A 23,121-nucleotide genomic window follows, 5' to 3' on the forward strand; every position below is an offset into this window, starting at 1 on the left:
AAGGAATAAATTACTAATATACGAGTAACTATAGGTGACTCTATAGTATCAATGAGCGTTCGACTAACTTCTTTTATTAAATTCTTAATAATTTTATTAACGAATTGAAAGTCTCGATAATTTGGTTAACGTCGAAATTAAGTGCATTTAGGTTACCCTCCGAAACTTACGTTCGAGAGTCGTGTTTTTCCCAAAGAGTATTGTAGCTTCGTCAAGGGTCTGAAGATGCACTGATACCGTATCGAGTCCTCTGATCAATCGAACAATAAAGACCTGTGGAGACCAACCCCGGTACAGAATTGGAACACAGTGAAACCACTTTGGTATGAAATGGCTTCGGTACAAGAAAGATAGGACGCACAATAAAAAGGATACAAGAGTCAAGGCGGAGAAACAGAAATAGAGAAATTTATGGACCCAGTGATCTTTATTCCTCGTACAGGGGGACAGAACTCGTAGAATTATTAAGAAAATAGAAGATCAAAAGAATTTTCATGAGATGGCCAAGAATCGAGTAAATATATTTACCCTTCTTTTGTACGAAGATCTAAAATCCGTAGATATTATCGTGGAAAGAATATAAAATTCTTTGTGCGAAATAGTACGGTTCTTCAGCGTAACTTGTTATAGATCTAACAAAAAGAATTTATTAAAATTCGACAACTTTAAAAACAAACGAATTATTCAGATGATTTGTTTTAAATATTTCACCCTCTATTCGGTAATTATTGATGAGATTAAATCGAAAGTATTAATGAAATTTATTGCTTCGATTCGCGTTCCACAGTCACCCCGTGTTTATATTTCTTCAATTTGGGCGACCGTCGTTTCCAAGTATTATATACCTGTGATAATAGAACCCAACTGGTCGAACTTGATCCCATTGTATCCCCTTTATTGACCTTTTCGACTGCTTCCTTAGAATTCAACTAGCCCCAAGAACAAGATTCCCTATCTGCGCTGCGTACGTACATAATTGACGATCCCGAGTTTCGAACACTGACCTCTTTGAACGCCCTCTTACGATTCAACCAGTCCCAAGCAAAAGGTTCTCTACCTGCGCTCTGTATATTTACAATCATCGCTTGATTCTCAACCGTTAACCAAGACACCGCTGTAATATCCACACGTACTTATAACCGGGCATTGTGTGTTTTTTGTTCAGGGCTCGAATCTAAAGCAGAAGTTTTTCTAGAAAAGTTCTCTACCTTTGCTTCGTATATTCATAATCACTCGATTCTCAACTGTCAATCAAGACACCGCTGTAGCATCCACACGCACTTGTAACCGGGCATTGTGTGTTCTTTGTTCTGGCCTGGAATCTAAAGCAGAATCTTCTGTAGCAGAAGTTTCTCTAGAAAAATTTCCAACCGTTAACCAAGGCGTAACATCCACACGCACTTGTAACCGGGAACCGTGTGTTCTCTGTTCAGGGCCCGAATCTGGAACAGAAGCTCCCGTCGACGATGGAGAGTATAGTGAGCACGGAGCCGGCTTGTTCGCTGGACTGCGGACCTACCGGCAATTGCTACGTGGAACAGTCTCGTGGCGACGACGTCGATCTGGTGGCCGACGAGGACGTCGAGAACACGGACGACGACGCCTCCGACGTGCCTCCGAGACGGAAGCAAGGGTCCTTCAGGCAGAGGTGTCAATGCCCTCTAGGCAGAGGCGGCGATCGATGTCAGCTCGGTGAGTGATTTTCATTTAGCCACGTAGTCGCGCCCTGCGTTCTCGTGGTGTATCGCGCCTGACCCCGCTACCAGGTAAGGCTAGGCGGGGTGAAAGTATCTCGCGGAAGGGTTCGTTGGCATCGGCTAGCACCCCTACAAGGGGTGGATATCTGCTTGGATGAGAGCCAGCGCTCGAGTCGCGCCGGAATTCATCGGCGCCGCTCGAGAAACTGATGAATTAAGACTTTGAGACGCGATAGGGTGGTGTTTAATTACAAACCGGGATTTCTATCGGCTGCGTAGACAACTCGAAAGCGAAAGCGTTGGCTTACGGAGCGAATCCAAGGAATACAATGAACAATTTTACACTCGTTGCAGGTGCCAATGTTGCCCCAATTCCGAATTGAATTGAGGTATGTTCGAACCGATTGTTCAACGATAGGAGAGAAGAGAAACACGTAATGAGATTTCCTTTGGCGTTTTCTAAGAATCGACGGTGAAAATTTTGAACGTATCTTCCGAATAAAATCTTCGAAGTAGAGAAAGTAGAAATCGTTGAAGCACTTCTAAGATGCGAAGGACTTGTATTCTCGGTTGTTCTGAGATTTTTACAGGGCCTTTGATTCTTTTTTTTTTCTGTTTTTATTTCATGGTCCTGGGACGAAAATAAAACGTTCCGTTTAAGATATATAAAACGATCTTGATAAATTCGGGAGCGAATTGTTTTTCTTCGGTAACATATTCTCCGTGAACTACTGTACTTCGTTTGCTATTAATGTATACCACTCTTCTCGAACAAGGCACCGAAAACTCGGCCCAAGGTAGCCACGATCGCGCCTCGTTAAAAAATCACCACCTTCTCTCGGTTATTGAACGCAGAGTCGATTCGCGTACGATGCAATCGTCATGGACTCGTTCTTCGTTGTTTGTAGAATATGTTGGGTCAATTTTCGTCGAAATTGATATTGCTTGAAAATCTGAAGCATGATTGAGCTTGCATTCGTCCCGAAGCACTTGTGTATTCGTTTCAACGTGAACATGACAAATTGGAATTCTGCGAGAATTGTTCGCACCCCGGGGTAAACGTTGCACATAGCTGTCTATCGCGAAACCCACGAACGTAGATAAATTTAATAACCATTATATTTTACGAATTGATTGTATTACGTTTCCCCGCGACGATATTGTAATCTTGATTCCGGCTTAATCGGGATTCGATTACGGCAATTCGCGTCCTTGTTTCGCCATCGATCCTATTCCAACGATGATCTTTGTTTACGCAAAACGAGACCACACCGACCGCAAAACCGATTGTGTTACCCCGCGTTGTAGTCAGTGTTTTGTTTCGTACTATTCGGGCCACTGGTAAAAAAATTCGCAAACACCCAATCCGTGTTTCGGACAACCGTGTTTCGACGGTGCAACGAAACGATTGCACTTTACTTAAAACCCGTAAAGCGCAGCGTTAAACCGTCGCGCGAAACACAATATTTATCGATGTTGGAACGGATAACCATAAATAAATGGAAAATAGGGCACGCGTCAACGGGACGTTTACGGTAATTCTTCTTCCAAATATTTATCGATGTCTCTCATAATGTCGCAAGTGTTTAATAGTCTTTAACAAGCCGGTTCAACGTGTAACCCCATCGAGAGAATGTGTAAATTAATATCTGAACAGGGAAAAATGAAATAAAATTGAAAAGCAAACTCCAGTGAACGTGACTGAAAAGTTTCAATAACTTTTGAAGAACGCGTACGTTTCGTCGGGTACGTGAAAAATAAATATTTACGGTGACGAAGGAAACGTGAGAAACATGGAAATAGTAAACTTTCACCCTGTCTACAATACGTGCCCGAGAAAATATCTCCGGATGCAATCTCTTCGCTCGCGAATTGTACATCGATAATCGAACATTCAAAGTCGATTTTCTCGTGAACAGATCCTCGTATTGAAGAAATATATTCTTCATTTTCGACTAAAATTTTATTAAAAGTTTCTCAAGTACAACGTTCGTTCAAATACAACGGGTTATTATTGTCGAATAGATTTTAATTTTACCGAGAACTCGTGGTTCACTTCGTGGAATCCAACACTATCGGTCATTCTGATTCTACACTACCAGAATTGAAATAATTTTAAACGTTATTTGAACATTTATCGTGCAATCGCGTTGAATTGCGACACTCCGACACGACGTTCCGTCTCTTCGGCGCAGCGCGGATTCTAAGTGACCGAAGCACCGCGTTCGTTTCGTAATTGTATGCACGTTTCGACGCAGAACCATCTCGACGTACGTTCATGAAATTAAACTCGCCGTACCGCGATGCAAACTAGCAATATACCAACGTTGAACGCACACCGTGCACACGCGCCCAGAGATAAAGTGCTCGCGAGCACGAGATTCGCAAGATTCATATCTCGACCCCGATGGTCGAGCGAATACCACAGAATTCGTTTGCGAAAATGGTTTGTAAGCTTCTGGTTTCGTAGCACGCGGCCCCTCAATTTCTGCTTTAATCTTTTCGTATCGCGTTACCGCATTTTGGAGCCGCAAAAATTTTCCAAAACCGTTACGAGTCCACTCGGGAACCGGGGGAAATGTTTCAAAGCTCTCGCCGGGTCTCCATTAATTTTACCGAGCTTCGGAAGATATTTATTTATTGCACGTGGTCTCCACCGTATTGTCTAATGAATATCAAATGGAAATTGGTAACGACAAATTCGTCCTTGTGTCTTCCGTACAAAAATAAATTGGTAATCTCGAGCATTTGTTTGTTGTTAGAAACTTTTCCACTAGGTGTTGCAATTATTTACGTAGGTAGGTTCGTCTTTATTCCGAGTCCGGAAAAACAATAAACGAGGAGTATATTTAAAAGTAGATATTCAAGTGAAAATAAATCACAGAAGATCACTCATGTTCCCGCTCGAAAGTTTTTATTTTCTTTATTTAATTCTCGGAAACATTGACTTTGGTCCCACGGGTCTTTTTTGATCCGATCCCTTCCTCGCAAATCTACCGTCTCTCCACGATTGAAACTGTCATAAGAGAAAATTGAAAACACAAGATCCATTTCACACTTTCTTTTTTACAAAAAAAAAAAATATAGCGTATAGTTTACGTACACGAGTGTACAATTTAACAGAAGAGCGCTATAAGATTAAAATGATCTGATTTAGATCTCGTTATCCCAATCAGCAAAGGACAACTCGCGTTGAAAATTCGTAAGAACGAAGAATTAATTTGTTCTTTCAACGAATCGTCCCACTGGTCTCGGTTATCGAACGAAACAGTTATTTATAGTGTGTCGACAAATAGTAGGGCTTATCAGTTCCCATTGACTTGTTGCGAACACGGGACAACGCATATGTACTTGCTCGGTGAAGCGAAATCATGGAACAAGGCTATTTGGATCCCTTGGCGGTCCTTTAAGCGCTCGTGGCGAAATTCGTCTGATCCCCCCAGTGGTGAAGTTAGTCCCGGATTTAATGAAACTACAATTTGTTTGCCCTGAACAGTTACAACGGCTGCGTAACTTGTCAGACAAAGGTTTGACAAACGTTAGTCGCGCGAACTTCGTGGTGGACTTCGAATTGGATCAAACAGTTCTAATTGATGTTTCCAATTTATTACTGTTTGGTAAGTGTACAGGAGTAGGGGTACGCATTGGGTTAAAAATTCAACCGATGTGTCACTGCTTCCCTATAAAATAATACAAATACACCGAGGTCTTGATTAATTGACAAATACGAGAATTGTAGGCTGACAGGTTACATTTGTTCAGATTAGAAGTATAATAATTATAATTCTAAGGTTTGTCCACTGTTTGCTCTTGAATCAATATCTCGTGACCAGTATAGGATTATCTTAGAATCACGAGATTATAGAATAAAAGAACTAATCTTTTGGTAATGGGAAACTTTTCAGAGATAAATATTTACCATTGAATCTCTCACGCGTCAAACAAGTTTACCTGTATACTTGAAACACGATTCGCGTTACTCGCAAATGAACATTCTTTTTTACAAAAAAAAACCTACGCAGAATATAATTTTCATCGTTTAAACAATTCTCGCAATCACTTTCCGTTACGAAATACCAAAAATACTAAAAATTTCGAAACTCAGATTGCCGAAAACACGAGTGAAAAATTCACTCCGAGCGAAGCACCATCGTCCCATAGACCTCGTAAAGCAGACAGCTACATCCGTGGAGTTCATGGTTTCCCTCTTGCCATTCAACGGACGTTCGCAGACAGCTCGCATAATTTCCGCAATATTTCCACCGGTATACGAGAAATTAAACGCTCCTTCGTCTCTGGAATTGTTACGTAACGACGTATCTAGGTGCAAGTCGTAGCTCGCGCAACCTTCGGCCACAATTTCCAACGGAAGCTCGAATCACCTTACATCGTCCGTCACGGACGAGCATTATCGCGTCGAGCATAATCCCCCGGACGAATTGTATCGTTCGTCTTAAAACGCGATATCGTGGAATTAACAGTAACGCGAAGGTCGAGGTACGTCTTCACGGGAGAAGAACAGCTTTCCCAACGAGCGAGATGGGAAAGAGTAAATTATTGGTCAGATTATCTGATAGCGTAGTCATTTGCCTTTGAAACGAACGCGAGAACATTAAAGTGCGTTGATTTTCAACGATGTCATTGTCTGATCATGTACGGGGCCATACTACTTGTCCGACCATGGACGAGGTAACACTACTTGTCTGACCACGGACGGTGCCTTACTACTTGCCCGACCATGTACGGGGTCGTACTACTTGTACGACCATAGACGAGGTAATACTGGTTGTCTGATCATAGACGAGGTAATATCACTTGTACGACCATAGACGAGGTAATACTACTTGTCTGATCATAGACGAGGTAATATCACTTGTCTGAGCATGAACGAGGAAATACTACTTGTCTGATCATGGACGGGACCATGCTACTTGTCCGATCGTGGACGGGACCATACTACTTGTCTGGCCATAGACGGTCATGCTACTTGTCCGGCCATGGACGGGAGCAATACTACTTGTCTGGCCATCAACGGGGATAATACTACTTATCTGGCCGCAGACGGGGTAATACTACTTGTCTGACCATAGACGGGGTAATGCAACTACTATTGAGAAAATAACAATGAAATACGAAATGTTTTATTTTGTAATGAGTTATCGCAATATTATTATAGTATTGTACCTATTGTGATACGTATTATTCACATTAAAAGAGGGAGCAAGTGTGATGTACTTGCGTCAGTAAATCTGGGCGCGTAATTACGACAGTCGGTGGCACACCAACAGTTGTCGACAACGCCCGAAATGTGCTGGGTTTTCTCGACATAAAATCCGAACAGCGCGATCGCGCTGCTTGGGACTCGAAACGGTTAAGCTTGATGCATGAGAGAGGATAGAACGTACAGCCGAGCGATGACAGACAGTCCTCCTAGTCGCCGGGGATTACGCGAACACAGCTTTCCGTCGTCCTGCCTTTATCGTGATTCGGTTTCTCAAATTCGCGGGTAACGTCGACCGATTGTCGACATCGGTGACAGGGCTGCTCTAATAGCACAGTCATTAATACAGATGTCTATCGATTTCCAGGCATCGAGGTCTCCGGCCGGTATCGAGATTTAATTGGTACAAGATGTAGATCCAAGTTGAGGAACGATGCACTTTGACAGAAGCACCCATTTAACCATATTTGTTAACGAAATTTAATCGGTCTAGGATTTGGACTCAAGTTGGGGAATGATCTAATCCGATGGAAGCAAGCATTTAACTATATTTAGTAACGAAATCCAATCTGACAAAAGCATTTGGATATATTTTAAACGTTTAGATCTTGTGTTTGTGATTTAGTAACAATAGGCAGAATACTCTATATTTAACGAATTTACATTTGAAAACGTACGATTGATAGAGACATTATTTTTGTGAAATTTAACGATAGGAATTGATACAATTTTGCTCTCTTTACGAGAAGATATTAAAAATATATTCTGAAAGAAATCGTTTCATACGAAGAAGGTTATTATATTATACACATAAACTTCCACTTCATCCGTACCAAATAACAGTCATAAAAACATTCTCTTGATACCATCAGTTACTCATGAAATATTCCACTCGGACAAAACAGACACCCAGTATATAAGAAGAACCAAACTACAACCTTCCATACCCACGAAGACGATGTTGTTCAAAATCTGCTCAGATCTTTCAAGGAAAATATAAAACACGAGTAACGATGAGGGAAATTTTATTGTATCGCAAGAGTCATAAATGTCATCGGAAGGGAAAGAGGACATGTTTCTTCCACATAGAAAAATTGTTTCAAAATCGTTCCCGGCCGCAATACTTCCCTCTCGTGTCGGTAGATAAAAATTAAGCCAAGGGCTGCGCCTCGAGACACATCTTGTCGGGTCGTGCAACCCCCCTCCGGGGAGTTCCAAAACAAGTCTCCTCTACGGAGTCTCAGACGTTGAACTTACGAGGTTTCAGGCCTGACGCGTTCAATTTTTCAGAGGCCAAGTTTTCAAGCGGCATTTATCCACCCCATGCAAGCGAGAAGCACGTGTCCGGGCGAGGAACGGTTACAATCTGGCTGATTCGTGCTCGTTCGCCTTTGTATTTGCCAGCAGCATATATTCATCCTTCGGACGACCAGCAGAGAGAAAGAGAGAGAGAAAGAAAGTGGAAGGAGCTAGCTATCTGTAGCAATTAATCTTTCTTCCGCGCGTACACAGTCCGCGCTGACTTTGAGAGGAAATCACGGGAAAATCTTAGCTCGGTTCCCGATTCTCCGTGGGAGGGAACGGGAGGGTCGACAAAGATTAAAAAGATCGCATCGCATTCGTCGGCGTAAGTTTCCTCCTCTTTTGTTCACCGGTTCGAGAACTTCCCTGATCATCGAGGTACACAATCTCGATGTCGGCCAGTAGCCCCTCCCCCCACCCCTTTCTCCGTCCCTCACGACCATTCCTCTTCTGTGAATTCTCGTGTACCTTCCCCCTCCACAGTTGAATTTTTGCGCCCAGAGTCGATGCAAGTTCTCGGTTTGTACTTCTTCTCGAGCGAAACGGTTTTATCGGGTTTTCATCCAGTTGCTGACGAACCACCGATCGAGAGGTCGCGTAATTGCGCTTCTTAAACTTCGACCGAGACAACCCCCTCGCGCGAAGTTAACCACCGCTTCTACATCGACCACTTTGACGAAACTTCTCGGAATCGAAGTCTCCTCTGTACTTTCGATTGATATTTTAATTTCTCGGAGCAAGATGGTGCCAATTGATTTTCGTTGTTCCATTTCCAACTTTTAAACACGAAACAATTATTTTACTTTTTGTAACAGGTAGTTATGGGCTGGGAAACACCGGGCTAATATCTGGTAACATTTATGTGAACGAAAAAAAAAATTTATCGCGAACAAATGTATTCTGTTCCGCCCCCTCTCCCCAAGTGTGGAAACCTCTTTAAATTTATTAAAAGAAGTTGAAAGAAGAAATAATTCCACCACTAATGTAAATCGAATCTTTATGTGGACGTATTGATTTCTTGGTGTGGGATAGATTGAAGAACATTGTTCAAAAAAGACTTCTGGGACAAGGAAGAAGAACGTGTGTTCACTTAGCGCGACGACTCATTTTTATATTCCATAGAATCGTTCATTTCTTCGAAATTAACAATCTAACACACGGAATACTTTCTTAAGACTGTGTACTTCCAGGGGAATGCAAGAAGATATTTATGTCTTGATCTATAAATTTTCAGATTTCCCCCATGAGTTACTATGCAACTCGTGCAACAGGAGCAACTCATGCAATTTTGCAATTCACGCATCGTGCAACTCGCGCAACTCATGCATCGTGCAACTCGTGCAACTCACGTATCGTGCAACTCGTGCAAGTCATGCAACTCACGCATCGTGCAACTCGCGCAAATTATGCAACTGATGCACCGTGCAACTCGCGCAACTAAGATGCATATATTAAGGGATTTACTCATAGCCGCGTAAGAACTTTCAGGAACCCTAGGTTGCACAATTTGCAAATCCTTGGAAATGAAAGCTTTTTAGCAGTGTTAGCTGCGTATACGGCAGAATACTCTCCCCTTTTAGTGCTCATGAAAAGAAAGGTTACGATAACGCGCTACGGCGAACAGTAATTCATTTTTCCATCGCGGTCGCGGTGTATTTGAGGATGGTGGATGGTTTTTTCTTCAACGCGTCGAAAACATCACCACCGGATGGTAACTGAGAAGTTTCCGCTCGGTCGTCGCTTTCGGAAACCGGATAAAATCTCTGGGGCCACGGGAGGGCAACTTTTTCCACCCCTCTTTCATCGAGCTCGAGAAACTTGCCGAAGATTCGAGAGCAGAACGTTTCTACGGACGTCTCCTTGAGTTCCAGAAGCGTTCTCGTTCGTGCATCGACCCCATTTTAATCGCAAAAGTCGCCCAGTTCTGATTTCATCCCGTCCGAACGTCGCGATTTTTGTACGAATTTCGCGGAGTCGTAAATCTTGCTAAACGTTGTTACATCTCGGATGCTTTTTCACCGTCACGTACGTGATTTAAGGACGTACTACTTTCGAAATTTCCAAAAGTTCGAACTGATAAGAATCCGTGACATCCATCGATCGTGCGATGATACTACCCCGTTGCGTCGTTGGATTTATTCGTGAACATTTATTCAGCATATCGGTGATCAGATGGTGCTCGAAATAAATTACAAATTAAAAGTTCAATACCAGAAGAGTTACTTTCGAGAGAGTCTACAGGTCGTTCATCGAAAGAATGCATCTGGTGGTACTATACAATTGGTTAATTACTGCATGCATTCTCTCGACATGTGGAGTATAGATGTGGAATCATTTCACAAAAAGTGACGATAAAAATGACCTCTTGGTCAAACACAGGTGTCCACAGTCCCTATACAATACTATTTAACAAAAAAGACAAATTTAGTATAGCCCGTTACCTGCTCATTTCAATTTGGTACCACAAACGAAGCTTCGTTCGCTTCGTTCACATCCCTGAACCAAAAGAAATGAAATATTAAAATTGAGCAGGAACCGACGTTTCGTAAAAAAATAAATAATTCCGTTTATCGTCCCCGGGAAAGTGCCTAGGTTTACCCACGACCCGCCATGGACCCCCAGACCGATGTCTCATCCGATCTCCAAACTCCCACAGCTACAAATTATAAACGCCGTGGAAACGAAACGACCCGAGAAATTTCGTGCCCCAGGTAGCTCGGAATATAAATCAATTTCCCTCTTCAAGGATACGCCCCGGAAGTCGACACAGTCAACGAAGTGCATAAATACGTAACGCTTAACTTCCCGCCCTATGGGAAAATCTCTAGGAGTTTCGTTGAGAGACCGCTGCACCTTTAGCTTCGATAAAATTAAAGTTTACTTTTTTTCCTCCTGTCGCGTTCGCGCGTGCCTTTGATGGATAAATGAGAGTCGGGGGGGGGGGGGGGGCACGACGAACGAGCAACGCTAACAATGGCGGTCCCTTTTATCCCGCGGAACGGATCCTTAACCCTAGACATCCCCGAAACAGCGGACGCGAGGAGGTTGGTGGTTCGGGTGTCTCGCGTAGATGAAAGTTCGTCGAGGAATTAACCGGCTGGTATCTCTCGTAACTTTTGGAATTATTAAGCAACTGCATTGTTCCTGGCTAAGTATGGCCAGTCTTGGCGAAGTTCGTCGTTATAATTGTCCCTTCATGCTGGCTGGGAAGTTTCGTCATCGTGTCTGGACGCGACAAACGGATCCTGAGAGCAGTCCCGGGGAAGAAGAAGTCTCTTTAATTGGCGCGTTACGAGCAACGCGTTTCGAAAATCGACCGTGGTAATTGCTCCCCCTCTTCTTCCCCTTTCTCCTACATCTTTGCACAGTTTGAACCTTTTACGCTGTTCGATTGCCGTGAAAGCTTATAATTTCCGAGCCCCTGGAAACATGTAGACTCAACCGTACCCGGTGAGCAGCTCGCTGCGCAAAATACGCGGGTTCAATTAACGGAAAGAAAAACACTTTTGATCGCTTTGAGGGAAGCACGATTCGACAGACTCTCCTGTATTTTAGCCGCCATTACCGGGGGATATCTTTTTCATTTTCTACTTATCGATACCGAAGGGCTTGCCTCAGCGACTTACGCATAGGGGACAGATGTTTGCCGTTCAGGGTTTTAAAAGAAGTTTTTTCTCATTTTTTTTTTCTCTTAGTATACCCTCGGTCATCAAAATCTGCACTTTACAATATTAAAACGACGGAGATATTTTGGAAAAGTATACATGTGAAGTAGAAAGAAAATGATACATGTGTATCGTACTGTACAAAAATTATTCCCATTGTTGTATTAATATTTTTGTTTTCGGTAGTTCTTTGTGAACAGCGAGTAATTTTAGTTGTTCTTTTGGTAGGTACTTTTTTGTAAATACCAAGTGATTTAGAACAGCGTACAGTTTTGGTTCACTGTGACATTAGACGTGACTTCTGTAAACATATAACCAGAATTTATTTCGAAAAAACCATTTGGTTACATTTCCCGCGAACATTCTTCGAGGCTTTGATGAAAGTGACGGTTATCAGCGAGAAAACCTCCCGATGAGACGAGAAAATTGGCAAAGCCACAATCGCGCGTGTAAGTGACATTTTTGTCTATGAATAGGACGAAGTTACGCCAGCAGCTGTCGTGGCTATTGCGGCTTCAGAAAAATCGGTTCCATTAGTGGTCAAGCGGCTGAAAGGGCAGACTCCAGGCGCCGGCGCCACTTGCGGTTGTTTGATTTGCGGTTGTAGGTCAAAGTTCTGTTCAGGGTCGTGGAGCTCGCCTTCGATCTCTGCCTGATTTAGGTGTTTAAAAACTACCCGATAAAATCCAGCGTCTCTCTCGAAACTATGAAAAATGACGAAGAATAATTTCATTTATTTAGATTCCTTCGTCCCATTGACAGCAGCATTACAAATTTGGTAATTAAAACGAAAGAGGGAGAAGCATTTTTCCGTGTTTTTACCGAAATTGAAAGAAAATTATGTTAAAATTTCTTCGCAGTAATTTGACACGTTACTGTTGGGAATATTTAACCACTTTATTACCAAGTTTTCCACGACAGCACTTCCATAATGTTGTACGAAATATTATAATGTTTCTATAGTTCGCAGAATAAGCGACTGTTTCTTTATAACAGGCTCATTCTGGATTGTATATATACATAGCGAAAAATATTATTCTAGCGTGAAAGCTAGACGTTGTAGTGGAGATAACTGTTCGGTGACCTTGAACGGCAATACATTCTGCCTCGATTTAACAAACGATACACACTCCTTACTTTACTCTCCGACTAAAACATACTACCAACGACGATATTTTTCTACCCAATCTCATTCTCCGTAATAGTCTACCTTCTCCACCTACCCACTAATTATACTCCAAGATCATCGTGGCTCCTGTAAACCCTCCAATTCATCGAGTTCGTCCGCGAAAACTTTTCTCGCGACTCACAGAATTCATTAAACGCTACAATACCTCCACTCATTGTCCCTCGAACTCCCCTATAACGAAAGAAAGAGGCAAACGAACTAACGGTACAACTAGAGACGCTGTGGTGGGGGTAGCCGCGCGGTGACCTTGAGCGGCCAATACATTCCGGCCCGCTCGAGCAGTTGCACCGCGAAGTAAACTTCTCTCTCCTCCCGCTAAAGAACGCTATCAATGGCGATGTTTTCCGGCCAAATCTCGTTCTCTGTAACCAGTCCACCGTCCTCGTCCACCCGGATTATACTCCAAGATCTTCGCGGTTCCCTTAATTCTCCTAATTCATCGAATTCATCCGCGAAAAGTTTCCCCCGCAGGTCTTCCCAGCGGCCCACTACCCCCGCCACCGTGGAATCTACCATCCTTTCGAGGTAAACCATCGTCTGGAACTTTCTCTCTAATTGTCCTTTCATCGGGCGAGCAACTTCCGTTGCCGCCGGTCTGACCATAAATGATCCGGGCCGGCTCGGGACGACGTCTTCCGCCGATAAGTCTAATTCGGCGGACCGGTTTTCGAAATCCGCTATGTAGATCAGTTTGTCCCTTCCGCTCGAACGGGGTGAGTAAACTCGATTCGAAGTTCCCTACGGTCGGCACGGGCCGTGTAACGTCTAACTTTCGATCCACCGGGAGCACCGGGGCTTTCTGCCGGCCATTTGATACACGACGCTAAGCGATCTTTTAACTGCTTCGCAAATTACTCTCCATCTCGGTCCCCGGTCCGAGGACTCCCGCGGGGCGACGAACGGAATTCGTGGATCCCGTGGGAGGCATCGATAACAATTAAAGCCCCGCGTTCCCGGTGTATTTTCTTGGGACAATGCGAAACTCGAGAGCGGAGGACTGTTTGCGAACGAATCGACAGGCTACCGTCGTTCTCGTCGCTCCTTCTTCTTTCTCTCTCGCTCCACCGCGCTCTCCCTGTTCTTCCCGGTGGACGAGGACAACGACTCGGAAGGATTTTGTTTTATTTACTCTCCCGCGATCCTTTTTTCCTTGTGTTTTTCTTTTTTTTTTTGTGTGTGTGTGTTTTTTTTTTTTTTTTTTTTGTTACTTCGCCGTATTGTCGAAGGATTTCAGACGAGACGCGTTTCAGTCGGCACTTACTGCGGAGATCTTTGTCTCTCGCGAACAAGTAAAGTAGAACAAAGTGTAGAACCGAAAAAGATCTTAAGAGGATTTCGAGATCGAGGCGGAAACTTTCTTCGGAGGAGGGAGTGTAATACGCCCGGAGACTTCGCTACCGTTACGTGTGGGAAGGGTGGAAGAGGGGGGAGAGGATGTCTCTGGCACGAATCCATTGCGTAGCAAGTAGGTATAAACAGATCAATAAGCGAACCTGGGGACATGTGCAACGACACGGCCAGAGAGTGAGATATTTTTTCTAACGAACCGATGTTTTCCGTTGGATGATGTTATTCTCCGTTGAACGATTTTCTTGGAAGAAGTGGGGGGGGGGGGATGAAATTCGCAAGGAAACGGAAAAGTGAACTCATTTGGACGAGATTCTCCGGAGAGAACGAGACACGGCACGAGAAAAGTTTTATTCTACATTTTCGACTTATTTTTACACGGGGAATCAACTGTCTGGGTCTACTGTCTGTCCTGAACAAATATATAGAGTGTATACAAGGTGGTCGGCTAGAAACGGACCACCCCGGTATGTATGATATTTTAGATAACCGGGGGGGAAATAACGTTAAATCGTTCGAGCAGTTGGTATATTTTGGGAGTATTATTTTGAATCGTCTGTAGGTGAAATTTGTAGCAACTGGGAAAAGTGTTAATTAGTTGATAGGGTAGTAATAGTGTCTGTGTGAACGAAGGATTCACACTGGAACATTTTCCCAGAGTTCGATGGATAAATAAATGTAGGAAATAAAAGTATTTGGAAGCATTTATTTTAAAACTAATAGTTTTCTAGATATTGAACTTCGTAAAGAAACATTAAAGTATTGTCTAGGGTTTGGTTATATTCGGCGCGATAAGCTGTACAGGTGGGAGTTGGAAAAATTGGTCTTGGGTGGGCGGAGCTTTTATGCAGAGTTTCATTTGTCTAATCCACGATTAAAAATTATCTATAAACAGTGCTCGCTACTGAACTAGGCACACACAGACACATTTTTATAATATAACAATATTATTTTATATAATAAATTTTTGAACCAAGTTGGTTGCCAAGAAGAACACTGGTGTAGATACGAGAAAATGAAAAACATTTTCAAGTATTCTTAAGTCGATAAGAATATGAAAAATAATCTAAAGGACAAGTTGTTTGAAAAATGAATGTTCTGCTTCTTGTGTATCCTCCAGTGTCAAATAGAATTAATAAAATGTCTGTCCCGTTGAGATAGTTGAGTTTTCTAGGGAAAAAGGAAGATCGATCTTTAGTTAAGAAAAATGTGGTACCGCGGATAGTGTCAAGTAATTTCTTCTTACAATTAGTCTTCGGCTTTACTAAAGCTGACTAAAACATCTGACGAAATACGACTCACAATTTCTCTTGGAATTAATCTTTCTTCCTTTCTAGAATACACGGGCACCTGGCAAATATTCAAAGTTGTACCACGAAATTTTACTCTAGATTTTCGATTCATTTTCTCATGTAAAGCTTGGCCTTACCAAAGCTTGTACCACCAGGTACCAAATACCCTGTGTGGGTGATCGAATATAATGTCCTCGTAAAATAAAATTACGCGTCCCTTGGTCTTATGATCAATTAACTATTCCTGTTAGTTGTAACAAGAAAAAACATTGATCTTAAAAGTACTTTCTTCTGCGAAAAGAATGATCTTTCTCCAGTACATTTTCTCATCTTATCGATCCGAGTTACTTTAAATAGTCAAGTTACAGGGAACATCCACTATGGATGCACACGTATGCGTTACAAGTTACAATGGCGTAGACACTCCCTAACCAAAAACGTCTTTCTATTACTTAAAAAATAATTATTCTCAAAAATACTTACTCCTCCGAAAATAATAATCTTTCTCCAGTAAATCTCGTCCCGTCGAACGGAATTACTCCAGACAGTCAAGTTACAGGGAACACCCGGTATAGAGAAGACACACGCGTACGTTATAACAGTGGCGCAACGGTCTCGTCGGGGATCGCGGTAAAACTTCTGTAACGAGTTCCGTGGACGTCGAATCCTCAATTCTCCGGAGTCTCTATCCCCCAAACCGAGTAGTTTTCAGCGTCTTGCAAACAGCCAGAGGCGTCAGAAGAATGGAAGTTCCCGCGGCACGCGGCGAGATATCCGCGGACGGTGGCTCAACATTTCCCGCGGAGCACGGCCTCGCGAGAAGGAACCGGGATCCGAGTTTTATGGAGAATAATCCCGTCGTGAAACTTCTTAAATAAAATAGCGCGAAAATGCGTTGGAATACGATGCGAACGCGGGGATTGCATCGCGGGGGTGCATTCCATCTTGGCGCCCGGTAACCGTGCGCCCGTTCCTCTCGTATTTTCACGGGTTGAAAAATGATGAGGTACCCGACCATCCTTCGTGATACGCGTTAGTTTATAACAGGTCATTTCCCGAGTTTTTGCATATTTTTGTTTATGGAAATTGTACGCGAGAAGAACGTACGAGAAGGTTCGCGGCAAAACTAACGTCAGATTCGTCCACGGAGCGGTCATCTTCTTGAAGGATGATATTATACGTGTCTCCGTCGTGGAAATTTATTTTCAAGAATTTTTCACTTCGATACGTACGAGTCGGCATGGATTTTGATTCTCGAAAAGTTCTCTTTGCGTGAATTGTACACTAGGAGAATGTCGTATGTGGCATAGGTACGCGAGAAATGTTGATCTTTCACAGAGTGGCTATCTTTTCGTAGAATTGTTAATGAAACGATCTGTCTGTGTCTCGCCGAAATTTCTTTTCCAAAATTCGTCCACCGTCAACTTCGATGTACCCGGCAAGTAAAAAATGTTGATCTTCGAAAAATTGTCCTAACTTTTAAATAAATGTTCTTGTCGATAGAACAGACCGTGTGGTACATTCTCCTCGATAGAAAGACGAAAAGCGGAGTATGTTTAATACGAAATGTTTTAGAATAATTTTTAACCGGCAAATAGATTGAATATAAAACGTTAACGGTCCTTCTGGTTCTATCTTTCCAAATTTTTTGTAATTTCGTTTCTCACTCAACTCAATATTCACTCTGCGCGTTAATTTGTTAGGCGAAACGTGTTAAATAGATTTCAGTGTACAAATCGCATACAGAAGAATTTCACAGTCGCGCGTAATATGTGAAACTAGATTTCTGATTACCCGTCGATTCGACGAATTCGGAAAGCCCGAACTTTTCGAAATAAAAAATTCGCGGGAAACGCGTTTTAACAGCTGTTACGCGTCAGAGTGATGTTAATACATCGCGAACCGCATTAATTTTGCAAAGTACGGTACACTCATAATTTCTGAACAGTGCGTCGTCCACTTTCGTAAAATGGATGTCGGATCCGCTGTAATTTACATCGCGGTTGAAGTGACCCAATAGGAAGAAATTTTTTCTTTTTTTTGCAGACTAGAATTTCGATTCGTTTTTCATTCTATAACTATGAACCGATACAAATTAACATCATCGACGAGATAGGAAAAATTTCTTTGTCCAATCTATTCTATCTCAAAGTCTCTTAAACGTTTCCTTTTACAAAATCCTAAATTATAACCGTACATAAATTTCTCTCGCGATACAATTTTTTTAAGCGCAACTTCAGTTTCAATTTAGAATAAATGTCAAATAACAATTCGGTTATCCTCCAAGTGAAATAGAACCGTCCGAATTGGACCGAGCAAAGATTTATTTAGTAAGTTCGCCGTGTATTTCGAGCCCCAGATGAATAATAAAGACGATGCAAATTTTGTAATTATTTTCTAAATTTTCCTTGTGTACCGTATCACGCGTCAATGCGGTTCCAATTTTAGTGAAATCGGACCGGAGACCCTAGAATGTTAATGCACCGTATAAACCTTGCAGGTCCTACCTCGCTGTGCAAATTTCTCGATTATAATTAAACAGGTCGAAGTATGGTTCGCCCACGAACGTGTATTTTCGGTACCGACGAAGAAATTATTTATACGAAACGAAGAAACGCATTTTGTTAATTAACGCGTTAGTCTTTCTCGTCCGATAATCGACCAATCGTAGCCAACCGATCGTTCGATCAACTGTTTACGCAATTAAGGGTTACACGTTACGGGTTTTCCAATAAATTAGCAAGCACTGGAGATCAACATTAATAGCTTGAAGATAACGTTGCTGCGGTTATCGATTGGTCCTGAACTCGCGACCACGTTGAATTTCTAGTGACACTATCCAGTTTTCCTTTGGAGGGATACGTCGAGGATTTGCGGACCGAGCTTACAATACGTGATTCCTTCGTTGCCTCTGAGATTAAGAATTTCCGGTGCAATTACTCCAACACTCGAATTCACGTACATTTGTTTGTTTAGTTTCGTTCGTATTTAATATCTTTATTGCACAGAGCCAGCAACACGTAGAGTAAACATTTACTTGGGAAGTATACAGAGTGCAGCAGAGGTGTTCTTCCTAAACTTAACCTTAAATGCAGTATTTCTGATATAGATTAATAACATTTTAAATTCATATTCTATACGTATTAAAATTAATAGTTACCATCGATGATAACCGAATCGAATTTTAACAATTTTATCTAAGCAGATCAATACTTCGCGAATGAAGATTTTCCTTTTATCGTTAACATTTGCGCAGTTGTTGCTCGATTTTAAAACATTACTTTTATTTTATTTTTTTTTTAATCTTATCATAACTCGTGTATATTATTTCTTTTCGCTCTTATACGTCACACTATTCAATAATTAATATAAAATGATGGTCCAACAAATTCTTGTTCGAGTAATCGTCGGTGATGAAACAAATAAATAAGTTTTTTGGCGAATAATTACCACATAACATCCGTCAATCGGAATGCCTGATCGTTAATGGGAGAATAACACACACTAGTAGACCCTCTGAATGCACAGAGACAGAGAATTGCAAACAACCTAGAACACACACACCAAGTAGACATTAGCAACATTTACATGGACAAACATGCTACCTATACAGTAAATCGTTACACGTTGTTGTTCAAATGTACCCAGTTTGTTACATATGTTCCGTGTACAACACATTTCACACATTAATCGATACAATTCAACGAACCGCAAGATATTAATTTATCGGAGAGTACGGCAAATTGTGAAGAGACTCGACAGCCAATCGATAGCGATTCCTATCGCAATGGAATCTATTATTCTCTTATTTTCGATGAGTGTTTCGATCGCCAGACGCCTGGTCATCGAACGTCAGGAAAGTGTTTCGTGGCAGCAGTGTTTCTCAAACCTCACGGGCCACGATCCTCTAAAAATATATTATTTGTTTCATTTTCTACTGGTCGATCGAAAGAAAAAATTAATTTCTTTTCGTTGGTCATGGAATCTAATTATCCGGTTAGGTCACATTTGGACTTGTACTTCGACATCGATTTGTACGAAACATAAAAACTTAAATCGCTATGCATCTTCCATTCGTGAAATTTATTTTAAATGTTCATCAACGTTACGACAATAATGGACAAATGGATCCACGAGACATCTCAGTTTGCAGTGACGATTGACTAACCACCGTGGAAAACTATTTTCTTCGTGCGTCGCGGAAATCCGGCACGCCTCCCCGCCCCACCATCCCCCCACTCACCACACCGGCCCGCCCACCCAGCCCCTCCCCCACGCGACAGAAATTGGATCGACAAAATTTGATTGCGCCCCGACGCGACGGGGGACGATCGTCGACGTTTCGGACCAACGAAGTCGGAAGTTACAGCCGAAGGCCTGCCCCCTCCTCCCCCTCCAACGCTCTCGACCAGGTGTAATCGCCGAGGCCCCCGTGGTAATTGTGTTTTTTCTTCCCGAGGGCGGAAAGCGAGCTGGAAGTTCACCCGAGAGAGGGATTCTTTTTACGGCGGGAAGATTGGCCGGAGATGGACGGTGTCCCGTGGAAAACTGGTCGGAATTTTCAATAAAGATGGAAATGAGAGGGGGCTTCGAAAACTTCGACCTAACCCCCCCCCCCCCCCCCGGTCACGCGAGGTTGAAGTTCGCCCGAGCGGAGTAGTTTGTCGTGTAACCGATGCCAGTCCGTTTCGTTTCGACGATGGAACGATAATGTTTACGTTGGTAACGGAAGATGGTACGGAACGAAAGGAAAGAATTAACGAGAAGGAAAGGACAAGGGGGTGTTCCAGGGGATGGGGTTGTAGAGGATCTTTGGCTCGGTGATGTAACTGCTCTTGTGTTTCTAAAGAAAAATGGAGGAGACTTGTAGTTGGGAGTGGTATAATTCGTTCAAATGAAATTTGTATCGTCGACGTTGAGGTTAGGGGTCCGAGGTTGAAAGATTGTAATCCTTTCTAGTTAAACATTGGAATATTTTTTAACTTAAAGATTTCAATATCTTTCTATTTACATTAAGCTCGGAAGATTGCATCAATTCAGGAAACTATGGAATATCAAAAAATGTGGAAGTAGGGGATTGAAATGTTTGCATAGAAATGTGGAAAAATCGTGGCTGAAAGTTTGCCCCGTAACACAAATAACGGTATTTGGTGGAAAAAGTAATATGTTAACGAGGAGTTCTCCAAGAAAAATAGAAAAGATTGCCCGGTCGTGTCGGTTCGAAGTCACGAGGCGGCGCGATAATCGGAACAGCGCCATATTGGGTTAACTACTATCTACAGGACGTCGTAAACGTGGTAAAGGTAGTGTAATATCGAGGTACTTTCCATAAAAGTGAAAGAACTGCCCAGTCACATTGGTTCGCAGCCAATAGGCGGGGGTGTGGATCGGTTCCTGAAACGATGGGGCGTACCACAACCTTTAAACAGGTCATTATGATGTCACTCGTAAAACGCCCACCTTAGAAATAACCTCGTTTTATAGAACAAGCTTCAAGTAATCGGTACGTATTTTTTCAAATTTAAAAAATTTCTTCTTCGCATCGAAAATTTGCGAAATAACAATAATTTATCGTTTTCTCGTCGTAAAAGCGACTTTCAGTCTTGGAAATAATTTAATTCGAAACATGTATGAAAAAAAAAACAAAAACAAAAAAATAACTTAAAATTATACAAATTAGAAATCGTCAATAAAAATTCTGTAAATGGACTAAGTTTCTATAAATTATAAACCATCGAATACAAATTCCAACAAAATGGACCAAGCCTATAAATTATAAATCATCGAATACAAATTCCAAAAAAATGGACCAAGTTTATAAATAAGAAACCATCGAATACAAATTCCGAAAAAAAAATAGACTACTTCTATGGATTGGAGAGCATCGTTAAAAATTCGAGAAATGAGCTGAATCTGTAAACCGGGAAGCTCGAGATTGAATTGTTTCGAAGGGATTCGAACACATCGAAACGATGACTTGAACCGCCCCCGATATCGCGTGGCCAGCGTCATATTTCAATTTCGCGAGAGTCCTCGACACCCGGCGCAAACAGTGATCGATTCGCCGCGGAACGATTTTACTTCGTTCCCTTCCAAGTCACGCGTTTCGTCCTCGATACCCGGCCTAATGACTCGAGTAATTTAAGTGACATCGGACGCGGTGAAAAGCGCCACGATGAATCTGCAACGTCGCACGGAATCGGGGCGTCGATAATGGCCCGCGACGCGGGAAGCGGCTTACCCGCTTTCGGGTTATCCCGGGACGAGCGAAAAGTTCCGAGACGGGCGAGCATTAGCCAGCGCGAGGGTAAATAATTGTCGGCGTTGAGACGCGGAGCGTGGCGGTCCGCGCGAAAAAAATGACGTCGGCTGGTGTTACAGTTTCATTACCAGCGCACGGCCGAGCGATGTTGAGTTATCATCGTGTTTCCGGCGCAGCTTGTAGCCGAGCGAAGACGCGCGGGAACCGCGGAACCGCGGGCCCGGCACCGTGATAAATCAACGGAATTAGGTCGGGAGGAATTTATCGTGGTGATTACTATGACTGATCACGTACAAACGGCATACCCGTGTTACGTGCATAAAAGAGAAAACACCGCGGAGATACTTTGCTCGGGAGAAAATCAGAACACCGACGAAAAGTATGCGCGCGCGAAGCAACGATGGTGTATCGCTTGCGGAAAGACTTTCCTTACGGAGAACGGGTGGAATTTCCGGAACGGAGAAATTTAGTGTAGGAAAATTTCGAAAATATTTTTCCAGAGTGGTTTTTGTCGTGGTTTTGGTTCCAGTCTGAAAAGGATCTGTGGAAAGAAAGAAGATACAATGTATCTTCTAATTGTCACAACTGCGATGTATCGCTTGTAGCGAGTGTACCTATGTCTCGTGCACTATGCTTATTTAGAAGATCACAGTGGCAATGATAATGGAAAGACAAAAACACAAGTATCTGAGTTGACAATTGTGGTGTAACAAATCGTTACGAAACGCCAGAATTAAGTAAATTGCAACAAAGATCGAGGTGGAATAAACGAGCCAAAAGGGACGAGGAATAGTGTACAAGGGACGAGGAAAAAGTGGAGAGGCATTGAAACTGAATCAAAGATGAACGAAAGGGGACAGGCAAGAAAACACGGGACGAGTGAAAAGGTAAAACGGAACACGGAGAGCTCTCGGCGACCACCTTCATTCAAAGTATCAATCGGGGGGAAATACGAAGGTAAACTCGAGCGGTAACAATGGATGCGAGCTAGAAACTAGAAAGACGATGATTCTATAGAACGGGCGCAAAGAGGAAACGTTGGATTATGCTTGAATAAATTGGTGGCGTTGGTTCCTTGGCTTTCGCGCCTTATTGCATTGGCTTCGTCAGCCGTTTTTGATTACTTACGGGGGACTGAATAGGCAC

General features: G+C 42.6%; 1 protein-coding gene across 4 annotated transcripts in view; it reads left to right on the forward strand.

Annotated features, from left to right (window-relative positions):
• The window catches only part of LOC143145537 (pikachurin), a 260,250-nt gene that overhangs the window by 116,207 nt on the left and 120,922 nt on the right, over positions 1-23,121 (forward strand). For all 4 annotated transcript variants that reach the window (XM_076309011.1, XM_076309013.1, XM_076309012.1 and 1 more), the window contains one exon: positions 1,434-1,692. In XM_076309011.1, coding sequence (XP_076165126.1) covers positions 1,434-1,692 — 259 coding nt within the window. The remainder of the gene's footprint in view (positions 1-1,433; positions 1,693-23,121) is intronic.

The sequence above is a fragment of the Ptiloglossa arizonensis genome, chromosome 4 (genome assembly GCF_051014685.1).
Source record: "Ptiloglossa arizonensis isolate GNS036 chromosome 4, iyPtiAriz1_principal, whole genome shotgun sequence".
NCBI classification, from domain to species: domain Eukaryota; kingdom Metazoa; phylum Arthropoda; class Insecta; order Hymenoptera; family Colletidae; genus Ptiloglossa; species Ptiloglossa arizonensis.